The sequence below is a fragment of the Lepidochelys olivacea genome (assembly GCF_965140295.1).
Source record: "Lepidochelys olivacea isolate rLepOli2 genome assembly, chromosome: 3".
NCBI classification, from domain to species: domain Eukaryota; kingdom Metazoa; phylum Chordata; order Testudines; family Cheloniidae; genus Lepidochelys; species Lepidochelys olivacea.
Window position 1 is genome coordinate 160296205 of NC_140413.1, and position 27830 is coordinate 160324034.

A 27830-nucleotide genomic window follows, 5' to 3' on the forward strand; every position below is an offset into this window, starting at 1 on the left:
GGTGAAGACAAGGCTACAGACCCCCAAATCAAAGGGATCCTCATGGGTAGAAGGATTCACCTTCCTCCTGGATAGGGCAGTTTATAGGGTTGGGGCCTGTCTGTTAAATCCTTACTAGTCCTCTTTGTCACACAGGTGTTATCACTATTTTAGACATTGGAAAACTGAGATGGAGAGTTTCAGTGAATTTTCCAAGGGCACACAACCAGTTAGTGTTAGAGGTGAGATTAGAATTTGGATTTCCTGGCTCCCAATCCTGTGCACACTCCACTAGAACATTTTGCCTCCTTAAATGTGGTAGAGACTACTTTGCATTAAGTACTGGAAAATATGCCTCCCTTTTTATTAGTGCTAAAATATTTTCTCTCTCTCAGTTAGAGTGACAGTAATAGCCATTTGTATCAGTGTTTTTAAGACAGGCTATGTTGAATTCAGTACAAAATACCCAGATCTTCTGAATTTCAGTAATCAAACCACTTTTAAAACAAGAGTCTGTTGGCTTTTTATTAAACCTACTAAATATTAACGTTTTCCTGTGCAAGCAGATATCTGTAATGACAGTCCAGAGGACAAGCATTGGCAGGGAGAGATACAATGACTGCTGTTCTGCCATTTTAATTTCTAGGGTTAACAGCACAGGGATAATCTGGGTTCATCCAGGTCTGGACTCATCAAGGGGAGGCAGCCTAGAGTATAGCTTTTGGACAAATTCAATCAAGTGTTTGCGTATGGCTAAAGAAATCAGAGAAACTTTTTAATTTTATAGTAATTTTTAATTTTATAGTAACCATATAATCTGTATGTGTATTGCTGTTCTTGAATGAATGGATTGACGCTGGCATTAGCTGTTCTGAGTGTGATCATGTACCTTCTAGAGGCTACAGCCTGCTTAAGCCTTATTACTGCCACACAAACATGAATATTTCATGTCTTCTCTCAGTTGCTGTAAATATGTACTGAGGTGTGTTACTGAAGTTTTAAAGTATTTTTTTAATGAAGACAAATTCAGCAGTTAATTTGTTACCTATTAGTCAAAAGAAGGCTAATAATAGAGAATATATTTTTATTTGTTAAAATTACAAAAACCCCTCTCCTCCTTGTCCCCTTGAGGTATTCTGCTCATGATTCCAACCTTTTTATCTTTGGTTTGAATTCTAGCCCCAGAATTTTACAATAAATACAGCTTTAGTTCCTCAAAGACCTCCAGCCACACAAACTGAGTGAGCTGTTCCAGCAGGCTTTGAAGTCTGATTTCAGGACTACGAGAATCGCTGCATCTACTATAGAGAGCCCAGCTGGTGGTGGAAGCACTGAGGAGGGAAGGTTTTCCCCCTTCCACAACCAGACTTAGATGGGGGAGAGGGCCATCAGAAGAGTTTTTCTATCTCTATCCTCTGTCCCACACACAATAGTATTCTAGTCCTAGCACGGGGAACCTAGCATCTTCCTAGGGGAAAAATATTTCTGCTATTAGTTGTGCAGATGTCTCATTGTGCTGTTATGGTATGTTGAACACATAATTTCTGCCTCCTTACTTTTGTGCTAAAGGGATGTGGAAAGCTACACAGACGACTCAGATGATGATGATTACTCAGAACATCTAGTAAGTCCATATTTCACTCTGTAAGGTATAATGCAATTGAAATGAACACAGCAGTGCACATATGAAATATATCTGTGCTCTTTACTTAAAATATACAAGAGTTTTAAAACAGAGCTGTGTGTATACCATCTGGTAAAGGCCCAAACTTTGGTTTAGAATTCATATAATTCCTTATGGTGAGACTTGTTTTTAAAAAATATAGGTTCCAGTGCTAGTGGTGTTTTTAAAAGTCAGCATCCTAGAAGTTGTACCAGCCACAGTATCTCTGACCAGCTATGCCCCCTCCATTCTGGCTGGCCATGCTGCTCCTTGGTTGCCAAACTGCTAATGGCTTGGCTGATGCCCTCATTCTGACAAATCTCAGGTGGCTTGTCAGAATGAGCACGTCAACCAGCAATCCCCAACTGGAGACCTTGTAGAGTCAAAAAGATTATTTCCTGAGGAAGAATGAGGCAGGACTGTGGCTAGGGGCCGTTTTTGAAAAAGGGGAACATAGCAAAGGCGGGGGGAGAGGGCAGAGTAGAGACTCTAGAATCGCACTACGACTGTTTGCTTCCTAAGGGAGATATCTGCAAGCAATTGTTTTTGTTTTTAATTTTCTTTTAAATACATAAACTTTGCAGTCCACAAATCACTTGAACAGCTCTCTGCTGACCTTATACCGGAAAGGAGATCCTGATTCTCTTCTGGCAACTCCGAAGAATGAGCCAACAGAAACCAGTACCCCTGCACAAGTGACAGTACCCAGAACAAGTGATCTTCCATCTGGCACCCCACTTGATACTAGGATCTCTGAAGGTGGATGGTTTATTGATAAAACCCCAGGTAGAAAAGAAGACAACTTCTCAATTGACCTGTGTGAGGAAGAAGAGGAAAGGAAACAGATTTCTGAGGTAGCTTCTCTTTTAAATATGATACCACTTAATGAGGCATATACGCTGGGGCTTAGTACATTTCTTACCTTATGAGACAATACTTTGAACTACAGTATGAAGAACAGATTTGTTCTTCCTCATGCCCCCAAGATGCACATTGTATACAAAAACAAGTTTGAGCCTTTAATGGGCAATGCAAACCTGTCTTTTTAAATACACCTACAGTGTTTCAACAGAGAGGTTGCTGCATTGGTGGATGAAGCAGTGTGTGGATTTTAACTTTTTTGAAGTGTTCTGTAAATATAAGATGTTACGATGGAAGACTGGCTTAGTTGCTTGGTGCCATCTTTTTTCAATAAGTATTGTAGCTGCCAAAAATGTTCTGGTGCAAACAACACTAGATTATATGTTCTTATGCAAGACAAATTTGTACTGTATCAAACTCTTTTTTTTTTTTAAGACGCCTTCTTTATGTTTGAGATACTCAAGATTAAAAGACTGGGGAAAAAAATTAGTCAAAAATAGTTTCAGGAACCACACATGACCAAGGTACCCTGCCCATTTTTGTGGTTTTACAATCACATTTTCTTAATTTTTTTTTTTTTTTTAATGGCTTCTCCTGTTGCTGTGTGAAAGTCTCACACAAACAGGGGAAACTGACAGACAGGGAAAACAGTACAAAATGCTGTCCAGAACCATAAGCCACTGGGTGTTTCCCTTGCTGAGGCAGAGAGGTAAGTTTTTTGCTGGAGCTTAACCTGTGCAACAGCTCCTTGCCACACCCTTCTGTCCACCTCACCAGCAAACTCCTTGAGGTTCTGCCAGGTAGGTAGCATTCAGTGAACCCCAGTTCCTGAGTTCCCCAGAGACATCTCTTTGTAGTATCCAGCCCCTATCACTGGACAGTCACAGAAATTACCAAGTTCGCTGCCTCCAAAGAGACAGGGAACACGCCAGCCTGTTAGTCTAGCTGACTTTAATACACAGCACTGATATGGGTTATAGTAAAACTAAGCATAAGTTTATTGATAAGGAACATAGATTTAAGTGATACTGAGAGAGAGAAAAAGACAGGTCTGGTTACAAATAAAAAACCCCAACCTTCTTTTTAGTGACCAAACTTAACTTTAGCAAACTGCAGTCATTGCTTAAACAGCTTTCTCACTTACATCAAGCTATCAGTGTCTCCAGCCCCTCAGGTAGGTGGATCCACTATTCACAGAATCAGAGGATGCTGATCCTTTTTCCCCTATTCTTCCCTTTTATAGTACAGAATACTTTTTAAATGAATCCCTTGAAAAGTCAAGTTGGGCTATTTCCTGCACAAATCCAGGTTTTCTCACATCCCCCCCCACCCCCATACACACACAAACTCACTCTCCTGCTGGATTTGTGCAGGAAATAGCCCAACTTGATTATCATGCACATTGTGTAAAGAGTTGTCACTTTGGATGGGCTATCACCAGCAGGAGAGTGAATTTGTGTGGGGGGGTGGAGGGTGAGAAAACCTGGATTTGTGCTGGAAATGGCCCACCTGATGATCACTTTAGATAAGCTATTACCAACAGGACAGTGGGGTGGGAGGAGGTATTGTTTCATATTCTCTGTGTATATCTAAAGTCTGCTGCAGTTTCCACGGTATGCATCCGATGAAGTGAGCTGTAGCTCACGAAAGCTCATGCTCAAATAAATTGGTTAGTCTCTAAGGTGCCACAAGTACTCCTTTTCTTTCTCCCCTGCTGCTAATTCTTTGGGGTACAGGCACTAAGTCCCTTCATCCTCTGATCAATTTGTTTTCTCAGTTGGCTCGATCACTTTGTTTAACTCAGATGCAAATGTACTTTAATTGTCCTTTGTTTGTAATCAACTGTTTTTCTATCAGCCTGTTAGCTTGAACCATGCAGACAGGGAAATCTACATTCCTTTGTTGAAATCCGCATGCCTCCAAAACTTATTTGAAGAGCATATTTCTAGCACATATGCATAACTCTTTATATACAGTCCTTCCATACATCTCTCAATATTCACGACAGTGTTACTAGATATTATATAATACCTGACAAGCCACTGTTTGGCTAAATATTATGACACGTGTGTTGAGTAGGCCCTTTGTCAGTTGACATAAAGAGGCCCTTAGGTCCACAATGTACAAAGTAAACAAGCTGAAAAGAAATAAATTTCTTTGATGTCTTTCTTTCAGTTATAGTAATTTTAGGTGTTCTTTAACAAAAGTCAGCAAAATGCTTTCAGGCAGAAATGTGATTACATTGACCCTTTAAGGCAATGTGTTCTCAGTATATTTAAAAATATCCTTATGGTGACACTGCGACCCCAGAGCCAGTTTTTAAGAATGGAAAGTGTTCAAAAATAGAACCAGGGGATTTTCTTCTTGGGAATATACAGGAGTTTTGGGATTAAGAGACACCCAGGACCTTTTTGTCAGTGGATAAAAGGCATGTTGTGGAGTTGATGTTTTTCTTCTCTAGTGGACAAGGCATATCGTCCTATTCACTCACCACTGTGCTGGCTGATTTACATAACGCTGATGGTGGATGTGGAAGGTTGTCATTTTAGCCCTAGTTAGCAGTGTTTACCCCTACAAGGGGAGATGGCGTAGCAGGGGGATCATTGTGGAATAAAATGTCCACCAAATTGTGTTGAAAACAAAACACATAGTTAACAAGACGCTCAATCTCATCTGTCCATTCTCTCATTTGTATTTTTTTTGCATATACAGCGATATTTGCACAATATTTACTATAATATTGGTGGTGATTAGTATGTGTATTACCACAGCACCTAGAAGCCCTACTTATGAACCAGGATCCCACTGTGCAAAGTGCTGTACAAACATAGTGTGTTACTGGTAATTAACATTGTTTCTAATGGAGGTGGTTTATTTTTATATATATGTATATAAACACCACACACACACAGCTATATTAAGAGACAGTGGTTGTTACTTTACAGTAATTATGCAATTCAGGGCTTGTCTGCATGAGAAAACTGTCCAGAATAGCTACTGCAGAATAAACTATACTGGAATATCTATTTCAGAATAGTAACCCACATGGATGCCCTTATTCAAGAAGAAGGGTGTCCACACAGAGAGTTATATTGGAATCACTATTGTGCTTTAAATTTGCAGCCTGCCTTATTCCGGAATAAAGTTCCTGTGTAGATGAGTCCTAATTTAAATCAGATTTTTATTCTTAGATCTTTTCCTAGCTTATGTATACACATTTTTTCTGGAACTTTCGTGCCAAAAAAAGAAAAGACAGATCACTGTAAACAATCCTTAGTAAAAACCAAGTCATAAAATGATTTAGATACGGAAAGGATTGATCATACCTTGTCTCTTACCAGTCTCATAATATCTATGCATAAAACACCATATTTGTCTTCAGATTTTGTTTGTTCTGCTCTTTCAAGTGTCTGTAGAAAAGCTCAGTCACTTATGTACTAAATATTTGAAGACTCAGTCATATCATTCTGTGTTTTTATGCTCTAGAAATCAAAAGACCTTTTGTTTTTGGAGAGTGAGGGAAAGAAGACAAAGAGCAAGAGACGAAAAAGAAGGAAAGAGGAATCTCAAGATGTAGATGAAGAAATAGAATCTGTTTTGCGTAAGCAGAAAGGTGAAAGCTACTATTTCTGAAGTGACTTTTCGGGTATGTTGGTTGTTGGCAGCTGTAGCATTTGGAATCAGAGATATGCTGCACTTCTGAAATGTTGACTTTTCGGCTGGAGCCTTTCAGGAAGACGTTCATGCTTCATGTTGTGCTAGAAAATAGTCCAGTCGTGTGACTGTTGTATAAGAAATAATTTGTTCTATATAATCTTTTATCCAAGTGTTCAGATCGGTGTCTGTCTTGTTGGGGTTTGCAGCCACTGGCTTCTGCGGTGTCCAAATTCTAATGACTTCATTTATTCCCTTCCTTTTTCTTCCTGCAGTTAAAACTAAAGGACTAGAGCTGCAGTTCCCTTTAGTGAAATTTGACGATGTGGGAGGCAGTGATGAAACTCTGAAGGTTAGTTTTAATTAAACCGTTGCTAGGTTACTTACGGGGTAAAGAACCTAGTGAATAAAACTACATATATACAAAATGAGGGAACCGGAGCCGAAGCAGGACTGATTTGCATAGCAACTCAGCAAATCATTGGCAATGATTGATAAGGGCAGCAAGACTAGCTATAGATCTTAACCCAAACTTACCTCCCTAATATCTGTCACTGAAGTAAGTGAGACAGAAGTTATCCTTCTATGCATTTTAGTGTTTACATTATTTTCTTCTATCTACTCTATTTTTATCTTCTTTCTAACAGGAGGTGTGCAAGATGCTGATACACGTGCGTCACCCTGAAGTATACAATCACTTAGGTGTGGTCCCACCTCGAGGATTTCTTTTACATGGACCACCAGGGTGTGGAAAGACATTACTAGCACAGGCAATTGCTGGGGTGAGACTGCCCTAATATGTGCTTTCCCTTCCTCCTGTCTGCTCTTTTAATCAGACTTAAGATAGAGATAGGGCAGATGGACTAGAACGTTCTCCTCTTTGCTTTTATCTCTCTTGCCTCTTCCCATCTTGTCTCAAAATAAACATCCATTAGAACTTAAATAACAGAAATGCAATCTGAATCAGAATTATTCCTTGACAGATCCTCATGCAGGGGAAAATATTTTATTAAAAGCTCAGTTTCTTCTTGAAAGCACTCAAAGGAATGGACTTTCAACAAGCCATATATTACATTACAGTTTGATCTGTTTACAGTAGAAAAGTATTCAGCCTGGATATTTTAAAAAAGAAGGTGAAATCTGTTTTGGGATGTGACATGGCTGACTCCATGGGGAGGTAATCCTATGACATTAAACTTGGAAGTTACCATACAACAACTGTTGGGCCTTTGTCAGATAAGGTGATGGTCTGTCCTCATCAAACAACCACCTCTACAAGTGGCATCCTTATAGCTCAGGGATGGGCAAACTTTTTGGTCCATCTGGGTATGGAAATTGTATAGCGGGCCATGAATGCTCGTGAAATTGGGAGTTAGGGTGGGGATGAGGGCTCTGGCTGGGGGTGCGGGCTCTGGGCTGGGTCCAGAAATGAGGAGTTCAGGGTGCGGGAGGGAGCTCTGGGCTGGGGCAGGAGGCTGAGGTTCCGGGGGGGAGGGGGGGACTCCAGCTGGGGGGGGGCAGGCTCTGGGCTGGGGATGAGGGATTTCAGGTGCAGGAGGGTGCTCCGGGCTGAGACCGAGGGGTTTGGAGGGTGGGAGGGAGGATCAGGCCTGGGGCAGGGGGTTGGGGCTTGGGAGGATGTCAGGCGCAGGCTCCCAGCGGCGCTTACCTCAAGCAGCTCCCGGAAGCAGCGGTATGTCCCCCCTCAGGCACCTGCGCATAGGCGTGGTCAGGCAGCTCGGCGTGCTGCCCTGTCTGTAGGCGCTGCCCCTGCAGCTCCCATTGGCCACAGTTCCCAGTCAATGGGAGCTGCGCTTGGGGCAGGGGCAGTGTGCGGAGCCCCCTGGCTGCCTCTATGGGTAGGAGCCGGAGGGAGGACATGCCACTGTTTCTGGGAGCCGTGCGGAGCCACAGCATGCACAGAGCAGAGCAAGCTGCCAACCCCACTCCCTGGCGGGAGCTCAAGGGCCAGATTAAAAGATCTGATGGGCTGGACACGGCCCGCGGGCAGTACTTTTCCCACCCCTGTTATAGTTGGTGTCATCAGAGAGGTCAGGGATTGTTACTGCATTTTATTACTGAGGATAAACTACTTTCTACTTGTAGAGGGTACCTGCAATTCAGGGTAGAGACAGCTTATGGCACTATGGAGCAGTTGCACTATCACTGTCTTTGTGCCTGTTCTGGGGGTAAATGGAGGACTTTTATTGCCAGGCTTGTCAATACAGTATCTCTTTTTTGTTTTTTATTGCTGTATTCACTTAAATGGCCGTAGGTTATATAGTTTGGAAATTATACATAAATTATGAGCTATTGGAGCACAGCTTTTTTCAAAATGAAAACTTGCAGGCTTTTATTGTGTAAAGTTGATAGACTCTTTTGGAATTAAATCTTGGGTATTTTTAGCCTACACAAACATGTACTTCACTGCAGGCTGGGGTGTAAATCTACCACATGCTTGTCTGCCGTGCACTAAGTGTTGGTGTGGACCCTGCAGATGCACACTATCTGTTGTTTGTTTTTGTGCTTTGATGTACTCCCATTTCAAAGCACACTAAGGAACTGTTAGGGTGCACATGGACATTTAGTGCTCAGCAAGCTAGTGTAGGGTAGATTACTCTCAAGTTTGCCATGAACTAAATGTTCATGTTGACAAGCCCTCTGTTAGTTTGTCACTGAAATTCCTCATAGTCTATACACTGATGTCTGATCTAAGTGTTTTGTAATCGGTGGCAATGCTATTAAGCTGTTAAAGTGGGAGCAGGAGACGTGGATTCTGTTCCCAGCTCTGTTCATTTGGTTAAGTGCCTCTGATCATTTAGATATAGGGGTGTTGCATGGGGTTTCTAAAACACTTTAAAAATTTCTCTTGAAAGGCTCCTTAAAAGTGTAAGGTATTATGATAACATAAATTGTATAAATACTGGTTCTAGGAGACCTAGTCAAAGAAAATCCTGCTAAGAGGAAATATTTTTGAAGTTTAGAGATTTCATAACCATGTTCTTTACATTTATTTTAGGAACTTGGACTGCCGATGCTCAAAGTAGCCGCTACTGAAATTGTATCAGGAGTCTCTGGGGAGTCTGAACAGAAGCTGAGAGAGTTGTTTGAACAAGCTGTGGTGAGGCCAGGGAGCTGAGCAAATAAATTGCTTGATCCTTTCTCTTCATAAAACCTTTTAATGGTCCTTTTCTGCTGCTGCAATTTGAAATGAAGATTGAATTATTTGTATTACTGTAGAACCTAGGATCCTCAGTCATGGATTGGGACCCCATTGTACTAAGTGCTGTACAAACCCAGAACAAAAAGACAGTTCCTGCCCCAAAGAGCCTTCAATGCAAATATAAATTATAATACAATTATTAATGTATAGTCACTGTGTCAGGCAATTCACTACATAAAATACTTGGGTTTTGTATATACTGGAGTAATTACTACTCTGTGTTACTTAAGAAGTTGACCTCTTCATTAGATCTGTGAATTTGGATACATTAGTGATATTAGTATGAAATAGGGAATTGCAGGCAAAGATCTAGGAATCTAAGAAAAATGTTAGGATTAAATCTTCCCATATCTGCACAGTCTTAAATAAACAAGAGCACTGCTGGATTACTGGCTGAAATCCAGCCCAGGTTGGTGATGACCAAACACTGATGTGAGAGTGTCTTGCTCTATGTCTCGTTCTCCATGAGAAGCAAAGAAAAGCAGAAGGGGTTGAGGATACGCTACTTATTAAAAATCACTTTTAAGTAAATCTCTATATAATTCCCTAGAGAGTCCTCCATATCTGCCTTTTGAGAATACTTGCTTTTCCATTTCCATTCCCCACCATCCCCACTATTTTGAGGCCTCAAAACATATTTACCAATCTTCTTCATGGGATTCAGAGGAAGCAAGGATAGTGGAGTCATGATAGTTTGTCCCAATATGAACCCGAGCTGTTGTTTTGAATTAAAAAAGCCATTATTACAAACAATAAGGAAACAAGAACCAAAATCATGGTATGAAATGGATAATGTGGAGTGGCTTTTTTTTAATTAAAATATTCTTTGCTTTTAAAATGGTTGGCCCTTAGCTATCAAAATTAACTTTTTCAGTTGAATTTATTGTATGAAGCATGTTTCAACTTAAAAAAAAAAATTTTTTTTTTTTAGCTTAGCCATTTACATTTATTATCTTAAATTGCTTTTTCAGTGACTCTTGGGTCTCATGAACAAAATACTTTTTTATTCTAGCATGTGCCATATGCCTGGTACTATAATCCCTGTATAGCAAAATTATGCTCTTTCTGTACCAAAAGTGCTGATAAACTCAGAGAAATAATGCTCGAGCAGCTAGGTGGCGCACATGCTGCACTGGCTTGACAACTTTGGGATGTGCTTTTAAACTGCCTTTCTAGATGGGAGGTAATGGCAGACCTGAATGGAGAAGCCTCTCTGTTATTGCCTGTAGCATACTTTTTTTTTAGGATTAGTTGCTGTTTAAATACACTGGTGAATCAAAGTACCAAGTAAGTGCTACTTTTTATTAGCTTTGTCCTTTTATGAACATGGAGTTCATTAAATGAATTGGTATGGAAATCTATAATGATTTATGTGCTCCCTGCTTTCGCTCCTAAAACATGATCCTATTCTTCTAGTAATCTGAGTTGGCAAATAGTTTCCATTATTGCCCATGCCTGCCCCTTGTCCGTTGCATGGTATTAGCGCTCCAGGTTCTACAGCATGAGTGACTTCTTGCCAAACAAAAATTTAAATGCCTCAACTTCTGTCTTGGGCTTGAATATTTTCAAATCAACAAACAATCACGACAATGCGGTGTCTGTAGAAGACATAAAGCAACATAAAATATATTTTTTAAAAATCTCATGCTTTAGTTTCCTGAAGATCTCAGCCCTATGCACGGTTCCATAATGTATTTGGCTTCTCTAAGAGAATGAAGAGAGCAGTGTTTGGGAGCTGGGGTGCTGGGGTTTGAGAATGGGTAGTTGTTCAGAACACATAACAGCACTTGCAGTAATATCTTTTAAGCTTTGAAATGGGAGAAGCACTTTTCTTAAATTATTACTTCTTATATGCTATGTGTATCGAGAGTGATTACCCTGGTGTTCTTGTTCCTAGTCCAATGCTCCATGCATCCTTTTCATAGACGAGATTGATGCAATCACCCCAAAAAGAGAAGTCGCCTCAAAAGACATGGAGCGGAGAATTGTCGCCCAGCTTCTAACCTGTATGGATGGTCAGTTTCAGCAATGAAATTAACATACTTTTATTTTTTAAATTAACCTCCCCCCTCTTTTGAAGTCCAGTTTTGATTTTCTTTTAACTTGTTTAAAATTAGAGTTAAATTGAGCTCTGAACAGTTGTGGTAGTTGAAGATCCCAAAGTATTTTTGCAGAAGTGGGGGATATTAAGACCAATTCCCTGGTTAAAATAGTTTCCATATAACTTATTTCTGCCTTATTAGATTTCCCCTCGCGATCCAGTGTGGCACTCTTCGCTTTTTCTGGATATCGTGGTATTAACTTCCTGTCCTGTGTTGCAGTGTCATTATATGCCATTAACAGTTGCCGCATTTCATCCTAAATGCGGCTTCTTTTGAGTGTGAAGAGAAAATATTCCTGAAGGTTGTTATTTACAGATCCATTTATACAGCACTCTGGAAACCCTTTCAGTGCTATGTAAACATATGTGTTGGAAAAGTGATATATAAATGTTTAAAATGCCTGAGGTTGTATAAAGCACAAACTATGTTGCTAGTGGAAATAAAGATAAATGCCTAGAAATTTTCATGGTTAAAAGAGAAGCAGCTTCAGGATGTTTAGCATAACAGTAAATGGTTTCCCAACTATGATCAAGAGTAAATATGTTCTTGCAGCATGTGTTTAAGAAGAGTAGCATTAACAGTGATGTTCCAATAGGAAGATATAGCTCTTTTCTGAGTACTTGTTTATTGCCTTCCATCCTCAGACCTGAATAATCTGGCTGCCACTGCTCAGGTCCTAGTTATTGGAGCTACTAACAGACCAGACTCGTTAGACCCAGCATTGAGGCGCGCTGGAAGATTTGATCGAGAAATTTGTCTAGGGATTCCTGATGAAGCAGCTAGAGAGAGGTATATCTTAGTAGGCCAAGGCTTCTGATTAGTAAAACTGTTGCAAATTAGTGGGCAGTTAAGGACAAATATATAGCACGCATAACCACATGCACCCAATCAGCCTGCATGGGTAAGTGGAGAAGTGGTAACAGTGTGTATATCTCTATGCTACCTGTCCAATCCAGGGCTGTTCCGTGTGGATGAATGTATAAATCTCCTCTTAACATTGCATTAACAAGTGTTCTGGGCAACTTTAAGAAGAGAATAGACCCTGGAGTTGGCAATATGTATTTTGCTGTTGAGTATTCTGTCATTGAATCTCCTTATTCACCTGTCATGGCTACAGGGCACAACTGCACCTTAGATTCTTTGTAGTACCTCTAGAGTAGACTCCAGAGGTGACAGGCTTGACTTCTTGCACCGAACTCTGAGTGGAACCACGTGGCTCAACTATACTTAGAGTGGATCTCTAGGCTGCAGCTGCCCTGTTTCCTAATCATGTTACTGCAATAGGCCCAACTGCATTTGGCACCTATAAACCCTTTCATTCTGGGGACTTGTGACCAGTGGGTTGATTAAAACAGTTCAGAAACAGTGTCTTCAAAACCAAGATTATTTATTAATTCCCCAAGGGTACAAAGTCTGTAGAGAAAAGAGTAAAAACAATGAAAAGCCTGCCCTTGTGTCTTGCTTACAAATGTTGGTAAGGAAAGAGTAAACTGAGCTAATCCTCGTCTCTTGTTAGGAAAAACAAACTGGTCCGCTTGCAGTGTGCTCTTTCTGTGTCCCCTTGCCAGCCTGTCAGCTTTTGCTGACCCTCTGCACAGTCTGTGGCCACTCAACCAACACTTTTCTACGTGTGAGGTCCTGTAATAGTTCATTTTGATCTCTTTTCTCAGCTGTGGCAAAACAACTATGTTACCAGGGTTGAGGCAGAGGAGTTGCATCTTCGCTGCTATAAATCTGGCTATTGTGTTCAGGTATTTGGGATGCTCCTCATCTAGGCCATTTATTTTACCTTTCCTTTTACAATCCCTTTTGACTCGATGGTAAATAACCCGTCCTAACTAAACACACAGAGGTATGAACCATGTTCTTTTTAAAAAAAAAAAAAAAAAAAGGTAGATATTATGTAGTTTGTCTTATCAGCATTTTGATATTTCACAACTTGTGCCGTTTCAAGGAGCAGGAATGGTGAATGTGAGTAGAATCTTCAGTAATCTTCCTCCCATGTGAGAGAGATTGTTTAGACAAGAAAATCTTGATCATTGTTTTGAACAGTTGAAGTTGGGAGTCTAACAGCATTCCTCCATATTGTTGTTGTTTTCTGCAGTTCCTGCAGATGTGGGCCCACAGGAACTACCAATATTGCTGCATTTTTTTAAAGAATGGAAAAAAAAAATCAATCTTCTTTATAGGAGCATGACAACAGTGTAACAGAATAAAGGAAAAAGTTACAGGCATTGTTAGTGTTTCATTTAACATACAGTGAATCCATAAGATAGAGGGAATGTTTCCGACTGGTACTAAGTGGCTAGTGCTGTTCGTTTAATCTCAGTTATTTGAAGATGTGTACACATCAGTTGTGCATGCAGGTTTTGTTTGCTCATACACATCTTTGTGCAAATATGAACTCGATTTGCATGCACATATTAGGCAGCTTTCATGCCCGCTTCTAATCATACACTTATAAAAAATGTAACCTTTTCTGTCAAGGAATATGCTTTTATTATCTTAAATGAAGGAATGATAGTACTTAGATCACAGGCTGAGCCAGTCACTGTTACCTCTATACCTTGAGTCACTTCCTCCCCTTGAACTGTTGTCAAACGAGCCAAAAAATTGGAAGAAAATAAGTCGATGCCACTAAAAATAAATCAAAACTAAAGATACTTAGTTTTGTCTGTTAGGTGGGTAAAGAAAAACATATTGAACTTTTTAAGGTAATAGTCATTTAATAAATTGTTCCATTCAAAGTTTTAGCACAGTGCTAGCAGCTTGGATCAGTGCCGTCCAGTCAAATGGCAGGTTTTTTTTAAATTTAAAAGGACACTTAAGTGGTGGATTTCATTTCTCTGGTTTGTGATGCCTTTTAATATTTCCCTACTGAAATAAAACTTTGCTGTTTGTAAAAACTAGGTTAGCTCCTCTCTCCCAGATTTCTGTATTGCTGGAAGATAATATGGCTCTGTAAGGTTTGCATCTTTATTTGTCTTATCAGCATTCTTTGCAGTCCTCAGGTGGAACGATTGTTGGGCCTTGGGGAGGAAATCCTTTAAGCTCTGACATGGAGAATGCTCTAGGAGAGAGGAAAAGTATCCCTGTTCTAATAAAAAATATTTTAATGTAAAGGGAAGAACATAATTGATGACATGATTTAAGTGGAATCATCTTGGATTAGCGAGTAAATTGTATTGCTTGGTAGAATTTACAAGCATCAGCCAGAGCAACATTCTAGAAATTCCTTACTATTGCTCTATGCCTCTATCTGCTGTATCTTTTCTCTTGAACACTTTTATTCTCATTAGCTATATAGAAGTGCTTCAACCTGCTCCATACTTAGATTGTGCCTTTTTAAGGCTGGACCTTAAACTAGATCTGCCTGCTCATGTTCTGCAAACAAAAACGGGGTTCTTGTAAAGAATGCAGCAGGTACAATGTAAATAGATGTTGTCATATGCAGGAATGTGAACCAAGTAAACACTTGAGTGGGTGGTAACCCATTTGAGTTTTGGTGGAACCCAGTTGGGATGTCATGTGACAGTTTAAATTCAATGTTGGTTTGTTAGGTTTTTTTTTATTAACTCAAACAAAACCTGTAGCTGATTATAATATATGTTCAGCAAAACTCTTAACCTTTAAATGAGCATCACCTGGCTGATGCTGTAGGTTTCTTTTAGTGTGAGTGTCAGGAGAAAACATATAGCTTAATTTTGTGTCTCTCAGCATTAAGCGACTCTCCAGTTAAGTGTGAATTATTTGCCTCTTGCACCATTAGGATCTGCACAAGTGAACTGAGATGACTTAAATCTCTGAGCAGTGATGTTTGCTTTCATATCGGAGGGAAAATAGTTGCAACTTCTATTTTTTTTCTCTTACACAGAATTCTACAGACTTTGTGTCGAAAACTTAGGCTCCCTGAATCTTTTGATTTTCATTATTTAGCCCATATGACTCCAGGCTATGTAGGTGCTGATTTGATGGCACTTTGTCGTGAAGCAGCTATGTGTACAGTAAACAGGGTCCTGATAAAGTTGGAGGAGCAGAAATGGAAAGGTGTACGGGCTGGAGAAGCAATGACTGAGCAAAGCTTGGAGACTGGAACAGAAGCACTAGTGGAAAAGGATACTAAACATCCAGAGCTTCCTGCTAAGGTATTAATCCATTGTTACACTCATTTCACAATGCCTTAAAGACTAACCAGTTTGTTTGTGAGCTTCCCACTCAGTCTCACTAAACATTTCTGATCACAGCAATATTCAGTTCTAAATTATTTTTTATGGTTATGTAGCATTCTTCATCCATCTGGTTTATAATGTACTTTTCCTAAATGACAGTACAAACTGTATGGGTATTATGACACCAAAACGTTGTATAACTTTTTTGCTGCACCTTGGTGCTAAAACTATGGGTCTGGTTCTCCTAAGCTGATATCACTCATTGGTGTTCAATCTCCTCTACTGTATGGCACCATTGCCTATTTTGGGGAAGCAACATTTTAAAAAGGGTAAAAGTTGGATCTACAATACGGCTTAATGCAGAAAAAGTCATTTGTGCATGTGTAGCAGGACTGGGGCTCTGTTTCAAGCCAGAGTGTTTGCAGGCAGCGTGATAGCAGAATATTTGGATGTCTCAAGATGAAACAGTGTGGCCATTGAATGTGAGCAGCACCCATCTGCTGTAAATTTAAGTACTGCCCTTGGAAGCTTCCTGAAAATGTGTTGTGCACATTAGTTGTTCTCTGCCTGCATTCTGCAAGAACTGCTTCTGGTTTAAGAGCTGATATTTCAGGGTACTCTAAACTCTACATGCATACTCGGATTCTGCTTATATAAATATTGTCCAGGAAAGTAGTTTTAATTTAAGTAGAGGGAAGATGAAAGACTCTAATAAGCAGCTGCATTAGGGTAATGTAATCATGACTCATGCTCCTCACCTGTTTCCAGAACACTAGGAGTGAGTGATTTTGTTGTTGTTGTTTGTTGTTAAGGCAAATAGCTGCAACTCTCATGTCAGCATGATCAAAGAGGTTTCTGATTATTGGGGAAACACTCAGGGATCTGTATACTAAGGACTGGTAAGATCAATTCTGATGACAGTATCCTAGGACTACATTAGACAGTCAACAGTAACATATGCTTATTATAAAAATAAACACAAAAAAATCTTTTTCTACAGCAATTCATCCAATCTACAAAAACCAAGCATTCACACCTGTTGAGTTTCACCCCTCAAAGTGATGTAGTTGGGATTTTTGGGGGGGGGCGGCAGGTGGGAAAGGGTCTGAAGGAAATGTTGGACACTAGAAAAATGTTAGTCACATGGCCATTTTTGAAACAGTCAAGCAAACCTCACCCGACATTTCCCCTCCACGAACTGCTGTGGGAAAATCAAGCAACCAAAAGACAGAATTTTGTAGACCTTTTGAACCTCTACTGAAATGGAAATCCTGGAGCTACCATCCCACCTTAATATTACCATACCATGTTAGGACCAGAGGAAGAGTTAATGGTGCAAGGTGGAGTTATTTGGTCAAGGAATTCTCTGATAAAAGCCTCTCAGTAAGGAGCTGATTTCAATTATCAATGCTTTAAACTCCAAATGCTAGGGAGATTGTTCCTGCCGAAGACCTGCATAGTATTCACCCTCTCCCTTCAGAGTCTGTCTGGACCACAGTTTGCCAGATGGGGCAGTGTTAAGCAATGCAAGGTGCTCTCTGTCATTCACTGCCACCGTACCCAGAGCCTGAAGATCAAACACCGATCTGGTCAGCTTCGGGGAACAAGAGAGGGTGACTGGAAATTGCATATAGCAATTGCACAGCATTAACCACAGAACCTAAAAATAGATGCAGTGATGCAAAGAAATGTACTGAAAGCTTGTTATAAATGAGCATCGACTTTTAAGGGCTACATACAACTGAATGTAAATGCATGGCTGAAATTCCCAGTGCTGCTACGCAGAACCAGTAATTTGTTCTCTGTTATGAGCAATTGTGGCACCTTAGAGACTAACCAATTTATTTGAGCATGAGCTTTCGTGAGCTACACTCCTTTTCTTTTTGCGAATACAGACTAACACGGCTGTTACTCTGAAACCTGTTATGAGCAATGACCTTTTTAAATAGAATTAATGAATTTTGACAGATTTGTTGGCAGTCCCAACAGAAGAGGTCAAGAACTGCATGTGCAGCATGGAGAGAACTCTCTCCAGAGCAGTGTGGGAGAAAGTTTGTGTTACCACTGCCCATGTTAGACTTGTGTGTGTATATATACACACACACCTCTACCCTGATATAACACGGTCCTCTGGAGCCAAAAAATCTTACCGCATTATAGGTGAAACCGCATCATATCGAACTTGCTTTGGCCTTGAGCATTTCCATTATTAATAGTCAGCAAATCATTTTTGTTAGAACTAACACGGTATATGCAGTATCCCCCCCGCTCCTTGTCCCCTCCTTGTCCGCTGAGTACTCCCTCCAGAGACCTCCCACCCCTAACCACCCCTCCTAAGACCCCACCCCATCTAAGCACCCCCTGCTCCTTGTCCCCTGACCGCCCCCTCCAGAGACGCCCAACCCCCCTCTCCCCTGACCACCCCCCGAGACCCTCTGCCCCTTATCCAACCCCTCGGCCCCCATCCCAGCACCTTTAACACGCCACTCAGAGCAGCGTGTCGGAGCCAGACATGCTGACTCGCGGATCCCCAGAGCAAGCAGCCCCACCCCCCAGAGCGCTGCTTTACTGCATTATATCCGAATTCGTGTTTATATCGGGTTGTGTTATATTGGGGTAGAGGTGTGTGTGTGTGTGTGTGTGTGTGTGTATATATATATATATATATATATATATATATATATATATATATACACACAAACATACATATAAAATGATTTAAACTCCAGGGTAGTCCGCCTGTTACCTTTCTCCAGTGTTAAATTCACACGCACTGTGTCGTGAATGTTGCCACATTGGACTCTTGACAGGCTTTGGCTGTAGGGAAGACCCTGAGAAAAATGGTATTTGTTCTTAAAATCTTGTCCTTTGTTTCTTCTTCCCACCGCCCTCTCCCTCAGGATGAATTGCAGAGGCTGCTAGAGTTGCTAAAGGAGCAAAATCCCCTGCTTGAGGAGCAGCTACAGAAGCTCTGCATCGAAATGAATGATTTCATTGTTGCGCTGTCTTCAGTGCAGCCCTCTGCCAAGAGAGAAGGCTTTGTCACCGTCCCTGATGTGACATGGGCGGATGTTGGAGCCCTGGAGGACATTCGGGAGGAGCTCACTATGGCAATACTGGTAGGCATGAATGCTGTTTAAAGTCCTGTTAGGGAGTGCCAGGTTAAGATATCTAGCCGGAGTCAAACTTACATAATGTTTTCTTTGGGCGTATACACAGGGTCTTATGTGTACCACAGCAAACTGGTCCTAAATTTTATGACAAGGTCCCAGGATTCTGCAGCACGCTGGTGCAGCAAACTGGAAATTGTGCTGCACTTTCATTTAAAATTATAGCATTCAGAGAGATGTCTAACTAATATAAAAATGAATCATAATAACAATCAAACAGGCTCTGTTTTTTTTCTGAGATTTAATTTATTTTACACTGTCCCCACACTTGTTGAGTTTTTGGTGTGTTGTGAATTTTTGAAGTGATGGATAACTGCATGTGAAGTATCATGGAAGTTTTGGCAGCTGTGTTGGGGTAACTGGGGATTTGGTACCTAGAGGAATGAGAGGCCGTTTGGTGTTTTGGGATAAGCATATCAGCTGGATGCTTCTGCCATGAAATAGTCATCTTAGCATATGTGCAACTTGCCTCAGGAGGCACGTGACCAGGATTCATGACCGAATTTGGTCTGCTGGTTTCTGATAGGGAGTGCGACGTGAACGCTGATCCATGTCCCCCAGCGAAATAGTTGATGATGATGATGATATTTAACTATGAAACAAAAAGGTGGCAACACCTGATTGAGGTGAATAAAGGAGATTGCACTTCTCTGAGCTATCGTTTTAAAATATCTGTAAACTCAAGAGGATACTTGCATTGATTTACACACACACTTTACATTTTCAAATTTTATCTTCACAAAATGGGCTAGGAAAATATTTTACTTTTAAAGGAAAGCCTACATTCTAGAGCATAGTTCTGTGGCAAGGGATAGATTCTACTGCCAATTCCATAGCCACGGTACATGGTGCCCTCTACATGTACCTAGAATGTATTAGTGCATAATTTTGTCCATGGTTCTGTATGTCTTTATTAAGATCCTGATAGCCAATTTTGTAAGGCCTTGTTTCTAGTGTTGAATCTGATGTTTACTGCTGGTAAAATATTCACAATTTTATGAATGAACATATACAACTAACTTTCTCTGGTTGATCTAATTGGTCTTGGTTAATGATGAAACATTTATGGGGACATTTATTTTATGGTTTTGAACTGTTAGAGTGAATTTAGGTCTAAGACTTTTCTGACAATTTGCTAAACTTTATTTTCTAACTTGTAAAATAATTGTGCATGCATTTCTCACTGCAATTTCCTCTTCCTCAACAGGCCTTTACATAAACTGGGTATTCATGGTGGGCTTAAGTAATAGGTTTTTAATAAAACTGTTTAGAGTCAATGTCTGCACCTAAATTATGCACAACATAGTCATTTGCTTCCACAAGCCAGTACCTACTCACCTATTTTTCAGCTCCAAATATGCCCATATTTTTGCTTGTTCAGTTTCGGTGCAGAGTTATGCACCTTTTGCTTTGGCTTTAGTTTGCAGTTAGATGAAAATTGAGTAATTTCTGTCACTGATAACTGTTTGGGTTTTTTTTATAGGCACCTGTGCGGAATCCAGAGCAATTCAAAGCTCTTGGCCTGACAACTCCAGCTGGTGTTCTACTTGCAGGGCCTCCTGGGTGTGGCAAAACACTTCTGGCAAAGGTAGGAGTTTAGTAATTCACACCCTGCATATGACTACTGGAAGATGGGAGAGAACCAAAATTAGACCAGAGAGTCCTAGAAAAGAAGTAGATCTTTTTGTAAGAATGACCAGTTGGCTTCTAACAGAAAATAACTGGGTCCAGGCCATTGTCAAGGTTCCTTCCCCACTCTGAACTCTAGGGTACAGATGTGGGGACCTGCATGAAAATCCCCTAAGCTTATTTTTTACCAGCTTAGGTTAAAACTTCCCCAAGGTACAAACTGTTTTACCTTTTGCCCATAGACAGTTTGGTGGTGGCAGCAATAAAGTCCAACAAACATATAACCGGGAAAGAGCCCGCTTGGAAACGTCTTTTCCCCCCCCAAAATCCTCCCCAAATCCTACACCCCCTTTCCTGGGGAAGGCCTGATAAAAATCCTCACCAATTTGCATAGATGAACACAGACCCAAACCCTTGGATCTTAAGAACAATGAAAAAGCAATCAGGTTCTTAAAAGAAGAATATTAATTGAAGAAAAAGTAAAAGAATCACCTCTGTAAAATCAGGATGGTAAATACCTTACAGGGTAATCAGATTCAAAACATAGAGAATCCCTCTAGGCAAAACCTAAAGTTACAAAAAGACATAAAAACAGGAATATACATTCCATTCAGCACAACTTATTTTATCAGCCATTTAAACAAAACAGAATCTAACGTGTATATATAGCTAGATTACTTACTAAGTTCTAAGACTCCATTCCTGTTCTGTCCCTGGCAAAAGCATCACACAGACAGAGAGAACCTTTGTTTCTCTCCTCTCCCCCCCCCCCCCCCCCCCCCAGCTTTGAAAGTATCTTGTCTCCTCATTGGTCATTTTGGTCAGGTGCCAGCGAGATTATCCTAGCTTCTTAACCCTTTACAGGTGAAAGGGTTTTTCCTCTGGCCTGGAGGGATTTTAAAAGTGTTTACCCTTCCCTTTATATTTGACGGCCATATAATAGGAGTTGAGCTCCTGCACTTACCCCATCAGGAGTTGGAGTACAAGATTTTCTTTGGAAGTTATTCAGTTTCTTAGTAAAATAATTACGGTTTAACTTGAATGGGGCAAAAACAAGGCAAAGAATTAAATTATAAAAATAAAATAGTAAATAGAGGAAAGAAAATGGTTCATTTATAAGGTGCTCATCACTGTGGAATTTTCCACTGTGGGGGGTGTGATCAGACCTGGTTGGCTGTGCTCTTTTTTTTCTTTACCTTATTCCTTCTATTGCAAATGCTCTTGCGTTCCTGATGGAGCATTACATTTCTTATGGCCTTCCTCCCTCTCCAGCACCCAAAATTTTCTGACCAGTTGTTGTCTTTGAACATCGAGCGCTGTTTATGGGCTGAAATTTTTGTGTAGCTCTCATCAGTCAATGAGAACTGTGCAGGCAATGTCTTAAAAATAGAGCTGGGCACAATTTTTCTGACAAAGGGTTTTTTTGGCAAAAAACCTTACATTGGAGTTGGCTGAAATATTTTGTGAACTTGTAATGAATTTCCTAAAGTGTTTCAGCCCCACCAAAAGATCTGAAAAGGTTGAAATAACTTTCTTTTTGAATTTTACTTTAGTTTTATGTTTAAAAAAGGCTAAAAACCTCAGAAACAAAATGTTTTATTTGACCCAAAAATGATTTTTTTTTTCTTTTTCATTTCTCCCAAAAAAAATAAAATAAAAACCCTTTTGTTTTGGATGAACCCAAAACTTTGTGTTTGTTTTTAGGGAGTGGGTAAAGGGATAGTATATCTCCTAATGAGCTTTGTATATTTTGACAAAGTCTTGACAGGTGATCTCCTTTTCCTTGATGGTCTTTGTAGTTCAGTGGACAGGATAAAAAATAATATCCCAGCTCAGTGTCAGCATCTGGAATCTTGCCAAACCAGTCAAGGAGAGAAAATGAATCGCATTTTTATTTTTACTATGATGATTCCCCAGAGACTTCAGAAAGTCTACTGAGGATAAAGAGTGGGAGCTGAATTATATCTGTCTTGATCTTTTTGTTAGGCTGTAGCAAATGAGTCTGGACTGAACTTCATCTCTGTGAAAGGTCCTGAACTGTTAAATATGGTAAGTTTTTTGCTTATGGCACCTTGGCCTCTGCTGTTCATTGAATTATTGGCTAAAGCCTGGGACAAGTGAGAATCCTAACCGTTACATAGATGATAGTTTGCACAACAAAAATTGCATTGTATAACCTCTTCCTCGTTCTTCTAGCCCTTATGGCAGGCAGGTTGCTCTCTAGAGCAGTGGTCTCCAACTGTTTTACGCACAAGATCGCTTTTTGAATTTAAGTGCAATCCAGGACCTACCCCGCCCTGCTCACTCCATCTCCTCTCCCTCTGTCACTCGCTCTCCCCCACCCTCACTCACTTTCACTGGGAGGGGGTGTGGGCTCCGGGCTGGGGTGAAGGGGTTCGGAGTGTGGGAAGGGGCTCCGAGATGAGCCTGGGGCAGGGGGTTGGGGTGCAGGAGAGGGTGCGAGTTGCAAGCTCTGGGAGGAAATTTGAGTGCAGGAGTGGGCTCCGGACTGGGGCAGAGTGTTTGGGTACAGGAGGGGGTATAGAGTGCTGGCTCTGGGAGGGGGCTCAGGGATGGGGCAAGGGCTCGGGGTGCTGGCTCAGGCCTGGGGGTTGGGATGTGGGAGAAGTGTGGGCTCCTTCCGGGCGGCACTTACCTCGGGTGGCTCCCTGTTAGTGATGCAGCGAGACTAAGACATGCTGTCTGCCTGCCCCGGCCCCACGCTGCTCCTGGAAGCAGCCAGCCCTCCCCTGGGCGCGGGGGGGAAAAGGGAGGCATATGGCTCCAAGCACTGCCCCTCCCTACGGGCATCATCCCCGCAGTTCCCATTGGCCATAGTTCCCTGTTCCCAGCCAATGGGAGCTGCAGGGGTGGTGCTTGCAGGCAGGAGCAGCATGTGGAGACCCCTGCCCCTCCACCCCAGGAGCCCTGCCCTAACCCCACTGCGCCGCTGGACTTTTAGTGGCTGGAGATCACAATCGACTTGTCAGAGGCTCCAGGATCGATCAGTCGATCGCAATCTACTGGTTGGTGACCACTGCTCTAGAAAGAGGAAAGAAGAATTTTAGGTGGCTTAGATCTGTCCCAGTTCAAACAACCTCTCATGGTAAAGAAAATGAGGCCGTGGGGGGCCTGGTGAAGTAGCCAGTTACTTGCATCTTTGCCAGTATGTAAGAAAGACTAAGGACAAATTTTCATTCTTAATGGGAGCTGTAGGTCCTCAGCATATCTACAAATCAGGCCACCTACCTAAGCAAACTAACTACTAAACTAACTTGAGGCAATCAAGCTTGAAAATGTTATCAAAACTCATTCCCAATCTACTTTTAATAGAGGTTTAAACATCAGAAAAGATGTCAATGTTCAAGATATGTTGCTTAAATGTCACTGCTTTTTATGATCAACGATTAACACTAGTTTGAAGCTTCAGTCTCTCATATTTCTGAGCACTGGGCTTAGAAACACTTACAGTAATTAAATTTTAATATGTGCTACAGTTGATTCAAAGTGAGAAGTGTGTTGAGCACAATGGCTTCAGCCTTAGTTTTTCAAAGCAGAGTTGGAGGAGTGTAACACTTAACTGCTTATCGGTAGTGGGTGAAGTAAAACTAGAAACAATGGATTTGATTGATTGTCCTGGGTTTCCTAAAGTCTGCTGAAAGAGATCCCCTTAGGCAGGGAAAGAGAAATCCGCCATAGTGGGGATCCCTGTCTCCTTAAGTGCAAAGAGAAACTGTTTGACTCCTGAACTCTGAGAGTTTTGAAGATAAATGAGTGCCAAGTGTAACAATGGTAAATGAACATGTTTGGAAAAATGAAACATTCCTATTCAGAATTTGAACAAATTTTTTTACAAGTAATGACTGACTGCTTTTGAGTGAACCTCTCACTTCTATTTCAATTGTTCCTTTCTATATTCATATTATTACAATATGAACTTCAGATGATGCAAATCTGTGGATGACTGTGATAACTAAAATGATGTGACCGGCTGAAGATCCATGAAGGTTCTAGTGAAGAATTTAACTATTAATTCTTAGTCAAAACACCACAGATATAATTTTTTTTTAAAAAAGGGGGGGATTCTTGCCTGTTTGGCACTGAAGCTGTGTTGCATGTAACATTTTATCAAATGTGAGCATGTGTAACTGAGAGACATCACAAAGATAAACAGTTCAGATGTAAATTTGTCCCCAATTAAAAAAAATGATGTGGCAGACTTAAATGGAGTGAACTGGCAACCCTCAAATTATGGGTTAAATTGGGGTTGTCAGGCAACATGTAGATGTCTCACGTAGTTTCATTGAGCTTTGTCTTGCTTATTTCAGTATGTTGGTGAAAGTGAGCGTGCTGTACGTCAGGTATTCCAGCGGGCCAGAAATTCAGCCCCTTGCGTTATATTCTTTGATGAAGTTGACGCTTTGTGCCCTCGGAGATCAGACCGTGAGGTGAGTCTGAAAACACCTCCACAAGTAACTTCACTCGGTTTTGGGTTTCAGAGTAGGGAGTGTGTTGTGTAAACTGTCAAATACTGTCTCATTGGTCCCTTCCTCAGAGACCATTCAGTCTGCTGTCTCCCAGAAACAATAATTCAATTTCAGGGTTGCCCCATAGATTTAAGCCAAAGATAAAAATGCAAGCACCAAATATGGAATTGGGTATGATACCTACTCCTGCTGATCTCTGTGCTCATAGGTATATGCAAATCGCTCTTGGATTATGGAAAATTCCTCCAATTGAGATATGTTAGTTTGGGAGTCACAATATTTCTTGTCACTGGAAAGCCATAATGGAAAATAGTTTGCAGTTTAGTGTCGTAACTGCAAAATCGGGCCAAATCCTGAACCCTGTTTGCAGTAATGATGGGAACAGAAGCTCCTTTTTGTCATGTATGCTGAGTCTGTGCTGGCCCAACCAATAAAGGAACTGTTTTATGGCAGGAGCAGAGTGGTATATATGGCCTTCATAGCTGCTTCACCAGAGGAACCCATCTGTCTTGATTGCCTTGTGGAAGAGAAACTTGAGCATTGTCCACATGTGGAATTAGCTCCTATTTAAGTCATCAGTGTAGCTGCACCAGCACAAATTCCCATGCATACAAGGAAAGCAGCAATTTGCATTGGTGGAGTTGATGCCTGCTTGAAATCAGAGTTCCACCAGTGCAAATCGCAGCTTTCCTCATATAAGCTAGGGATTTGGGCTACAGCAGCTACACCAATGGCTGAAATTAGGCTAATTTTAAGTGTAGAGCACAACTTTGTTTGGATGAGTACAGACATGTTGCTATATAGATGTTCAAAGATGGAGCCCATTTGAAGTTTTCTACAGCTACCTGGAGCTTTCATGCCCTCTGTGTAGCCATGGAGTCACTGTGTCTGTGCATTGTCATCGGTGGGTTGGGCAGAGTGCAACTCCTTCCTATGGGTAGGAAGGAGGGAGTTTGAGCAGCTTGCCTCTAAGTACCCTGTTCCTACCCCATCTTCAGAAAGTGCAGAGATTTATATTGTTACAAAGCACAGCTAGGCTGATGAGTCCCTGCCAGGCCTGCGCTGTGAACTCTATAGGACTTGGATTTGGGGCCCAAATCAATATAAACGCTATGGGCCTGGTTCATTTTGTTACTCCAGTTTTTACATTGGTGTAGCTTCAGTGAAATTACATCAGCATAAAACTGGAGTAATGCAGTAGTGAATCAGACCCTAGTTATGTATTGTTCCTCAACATAATTTTAAGAACTCCCTGTCCTACGGTTATCGAGCTCAAGGAAACTGGTGCTGTTTTGCCTACTATGCTCCAGTATCAGAGCTATAATTCTTGTGGTGCGTAGTTGGGATTCTTATCATCTTAGGTGTTTCCATTTGCTCTTTATTATAATGTGTGTGTTTCTACCATTGATTGGATTATCTGTCAAATCTGGACAGGTTGATGGTTTTGTATATTTAATTTCTGAATAAAATTATAAATCTTAAAACAACCAACTAGACATCTGCAGAATCACCAAACAACCTCCTCTTGTAATTGAGCCCTTGTCCCCTACCCCCCATACCTCTCCACCTATTCTTCCTTGTCATGTCTACTTACATTTGTGTGCTAATAGAGGCATATTTCTAGCCATTGCTCTTAGCCTAACTTTCATGAAAAGCAAAGTTCAATAGGATTCCACTTTTTTAAGAGAGGCTTATAAGTCTACTTCTGCTAATAGAATCCCTGTCCAAGATCTTGTAATTTTAAAGCATGTGTTGAGTAGTATACAATAGAGTTTAGAACAGTAGTAGCTATAATGGGGATGTTAGTACAGTAGGACCTCAGAGTTATGAACACCTCGGGAATGGAGGTTGTTGATAACTGAACAAAACGTTATGGTGATTCTCTCAAAAGTGTGCTACTGAACATTGACTTAATACAGCTTTGAAACTTTACTATACAGAAGAAAAATGCTGGTTTCTTATTTTTTTAGTAGTTTAACACAGTACTGTACTATGTTTGCTGCCTTTTTTGGGAGGGTGTCACTGCTGCTGTCCGATTGTGTATGTGTCATTCCAAATGAGATGTGTGGTTGACTAGTCAGTTTGTAACTCGGGTGTTCCTAACTCTGAGGTTCTACTGCATTTAATTATGAGTTGAGTTGAGCTGGTCAAAATGTATTTGGTTTAGAAGTTTAATTGGGCAGGGCTCTCAAAGCCTATGTATATGTGGTTTTTATTGTCTATACTTAAGCAAGACAAACAGAATGGCCGGTGGTTCAAGCGGCGAGTGCTTCACAGGATAGCATAGTCCTAATTTTTTTTTTATTTAATGAGGAGGAGGCGGCTTGTCACCTCTTACATAGGAGATGTGTGCCAGGTGCAAAGGTGGCGTGACACATGAAATTGGGTTGGTGGTGAGCAAAGGAGATGAGGGAAGTGGTCAGGAATGAATCTTGATCAAAGTGCTGCGAGAGAAGCATAATCTTGGAGTGGTATTTTGGAAGACTAATAAGTACTTTTTTCTGTATTTAAATGATTCACTTGCTTGCTTTCTCAATTTTGCTGGAACCACATTATTGTTTTCAGGCAGGTGCCAGTGTCCGTGTGGTAAACCAGTTGCTAACAGAGATGGATGGTCTGGAAAATCGTCAGCAGGTTTTCATTATGGCTGCTACCAACAGGCCAGGTGAGAAACAAAAAACAAACAAACATGCTTGCTTTTTTTGCCACAAAGGGACTCTCGGGTTTAAAAGAATATATTTTAAAAACAAGTACTTTTTATTTGTGTTTCTAAAACCACCTTAACTTACTGCAACTGAAACTACTTTCACTATTTAACTCTTCACCATTTATGTTTACTACTTATGTTTCTCTCTGCTTGAACGATGAAGAGTCATTTTCTGGTTCTCATTTA

The 27830-nt window shown here is 40.8% G+C and overlaps 1 protein-coding gene across 1 annotated transcript in view; it reads left to right on the forward strand.

Annotated features, from left to right (window-relative positions):
* NVL (nuclear VCP like) overlaps positions 1 to 27830 on the forward strand; it is a 70479-nt gene that overhangs the window by 4342 nt on the left and 38307 nt on the right. The window contains exons 5-18 of the mRNA XM_084624654.1: positions 1549 to 1603; positions 2227 to 2496; positions 5990 to 6116; positions 6433 to 6509; positions 6805 to 6939; positions 9177 to 9278; positions 11278 to 11395; positions 12127 to 12271; positions 15357 to 15627; positions 18552 to 18770; positions 20305 to 20409; positions 22437 to 22499; positions 24779 to 24898; positions 27503 to 27602. Coding sequence (XP_084480780.1) covers positions 1549 to 1603; positions 2227 to 2496; positions 5990 to 6116; positions 6433 to 6509; positions 6805 to 6939; positions 9177 to 9278; positions 11278 to 11395; positions 12127 to 12271; positions 15357 to 15627; positions 18552 to 18770; positions 20305 to 20409; positions 22437 to 22499; positions 24779 to 24898; positions 27503 to 27602 — 1907 coding nt within the window. The remainder of the gene's footprint in view (positions 1 to 1548; positions 1604 to 2226; positions 2497 to 5989; positions 6117 to 6432; positions 6510 to 6804; positions 6940 to 9176; positions 9279 to 11277; positions 11396 to 12126; positions 12272 to 15356; positions 15628 to 18551; positions 18771 to 20304; positions 20410 to 22436; positions 22500 to 24778; positions 24899 to 27502; positions 27603 to 27830) is intronic.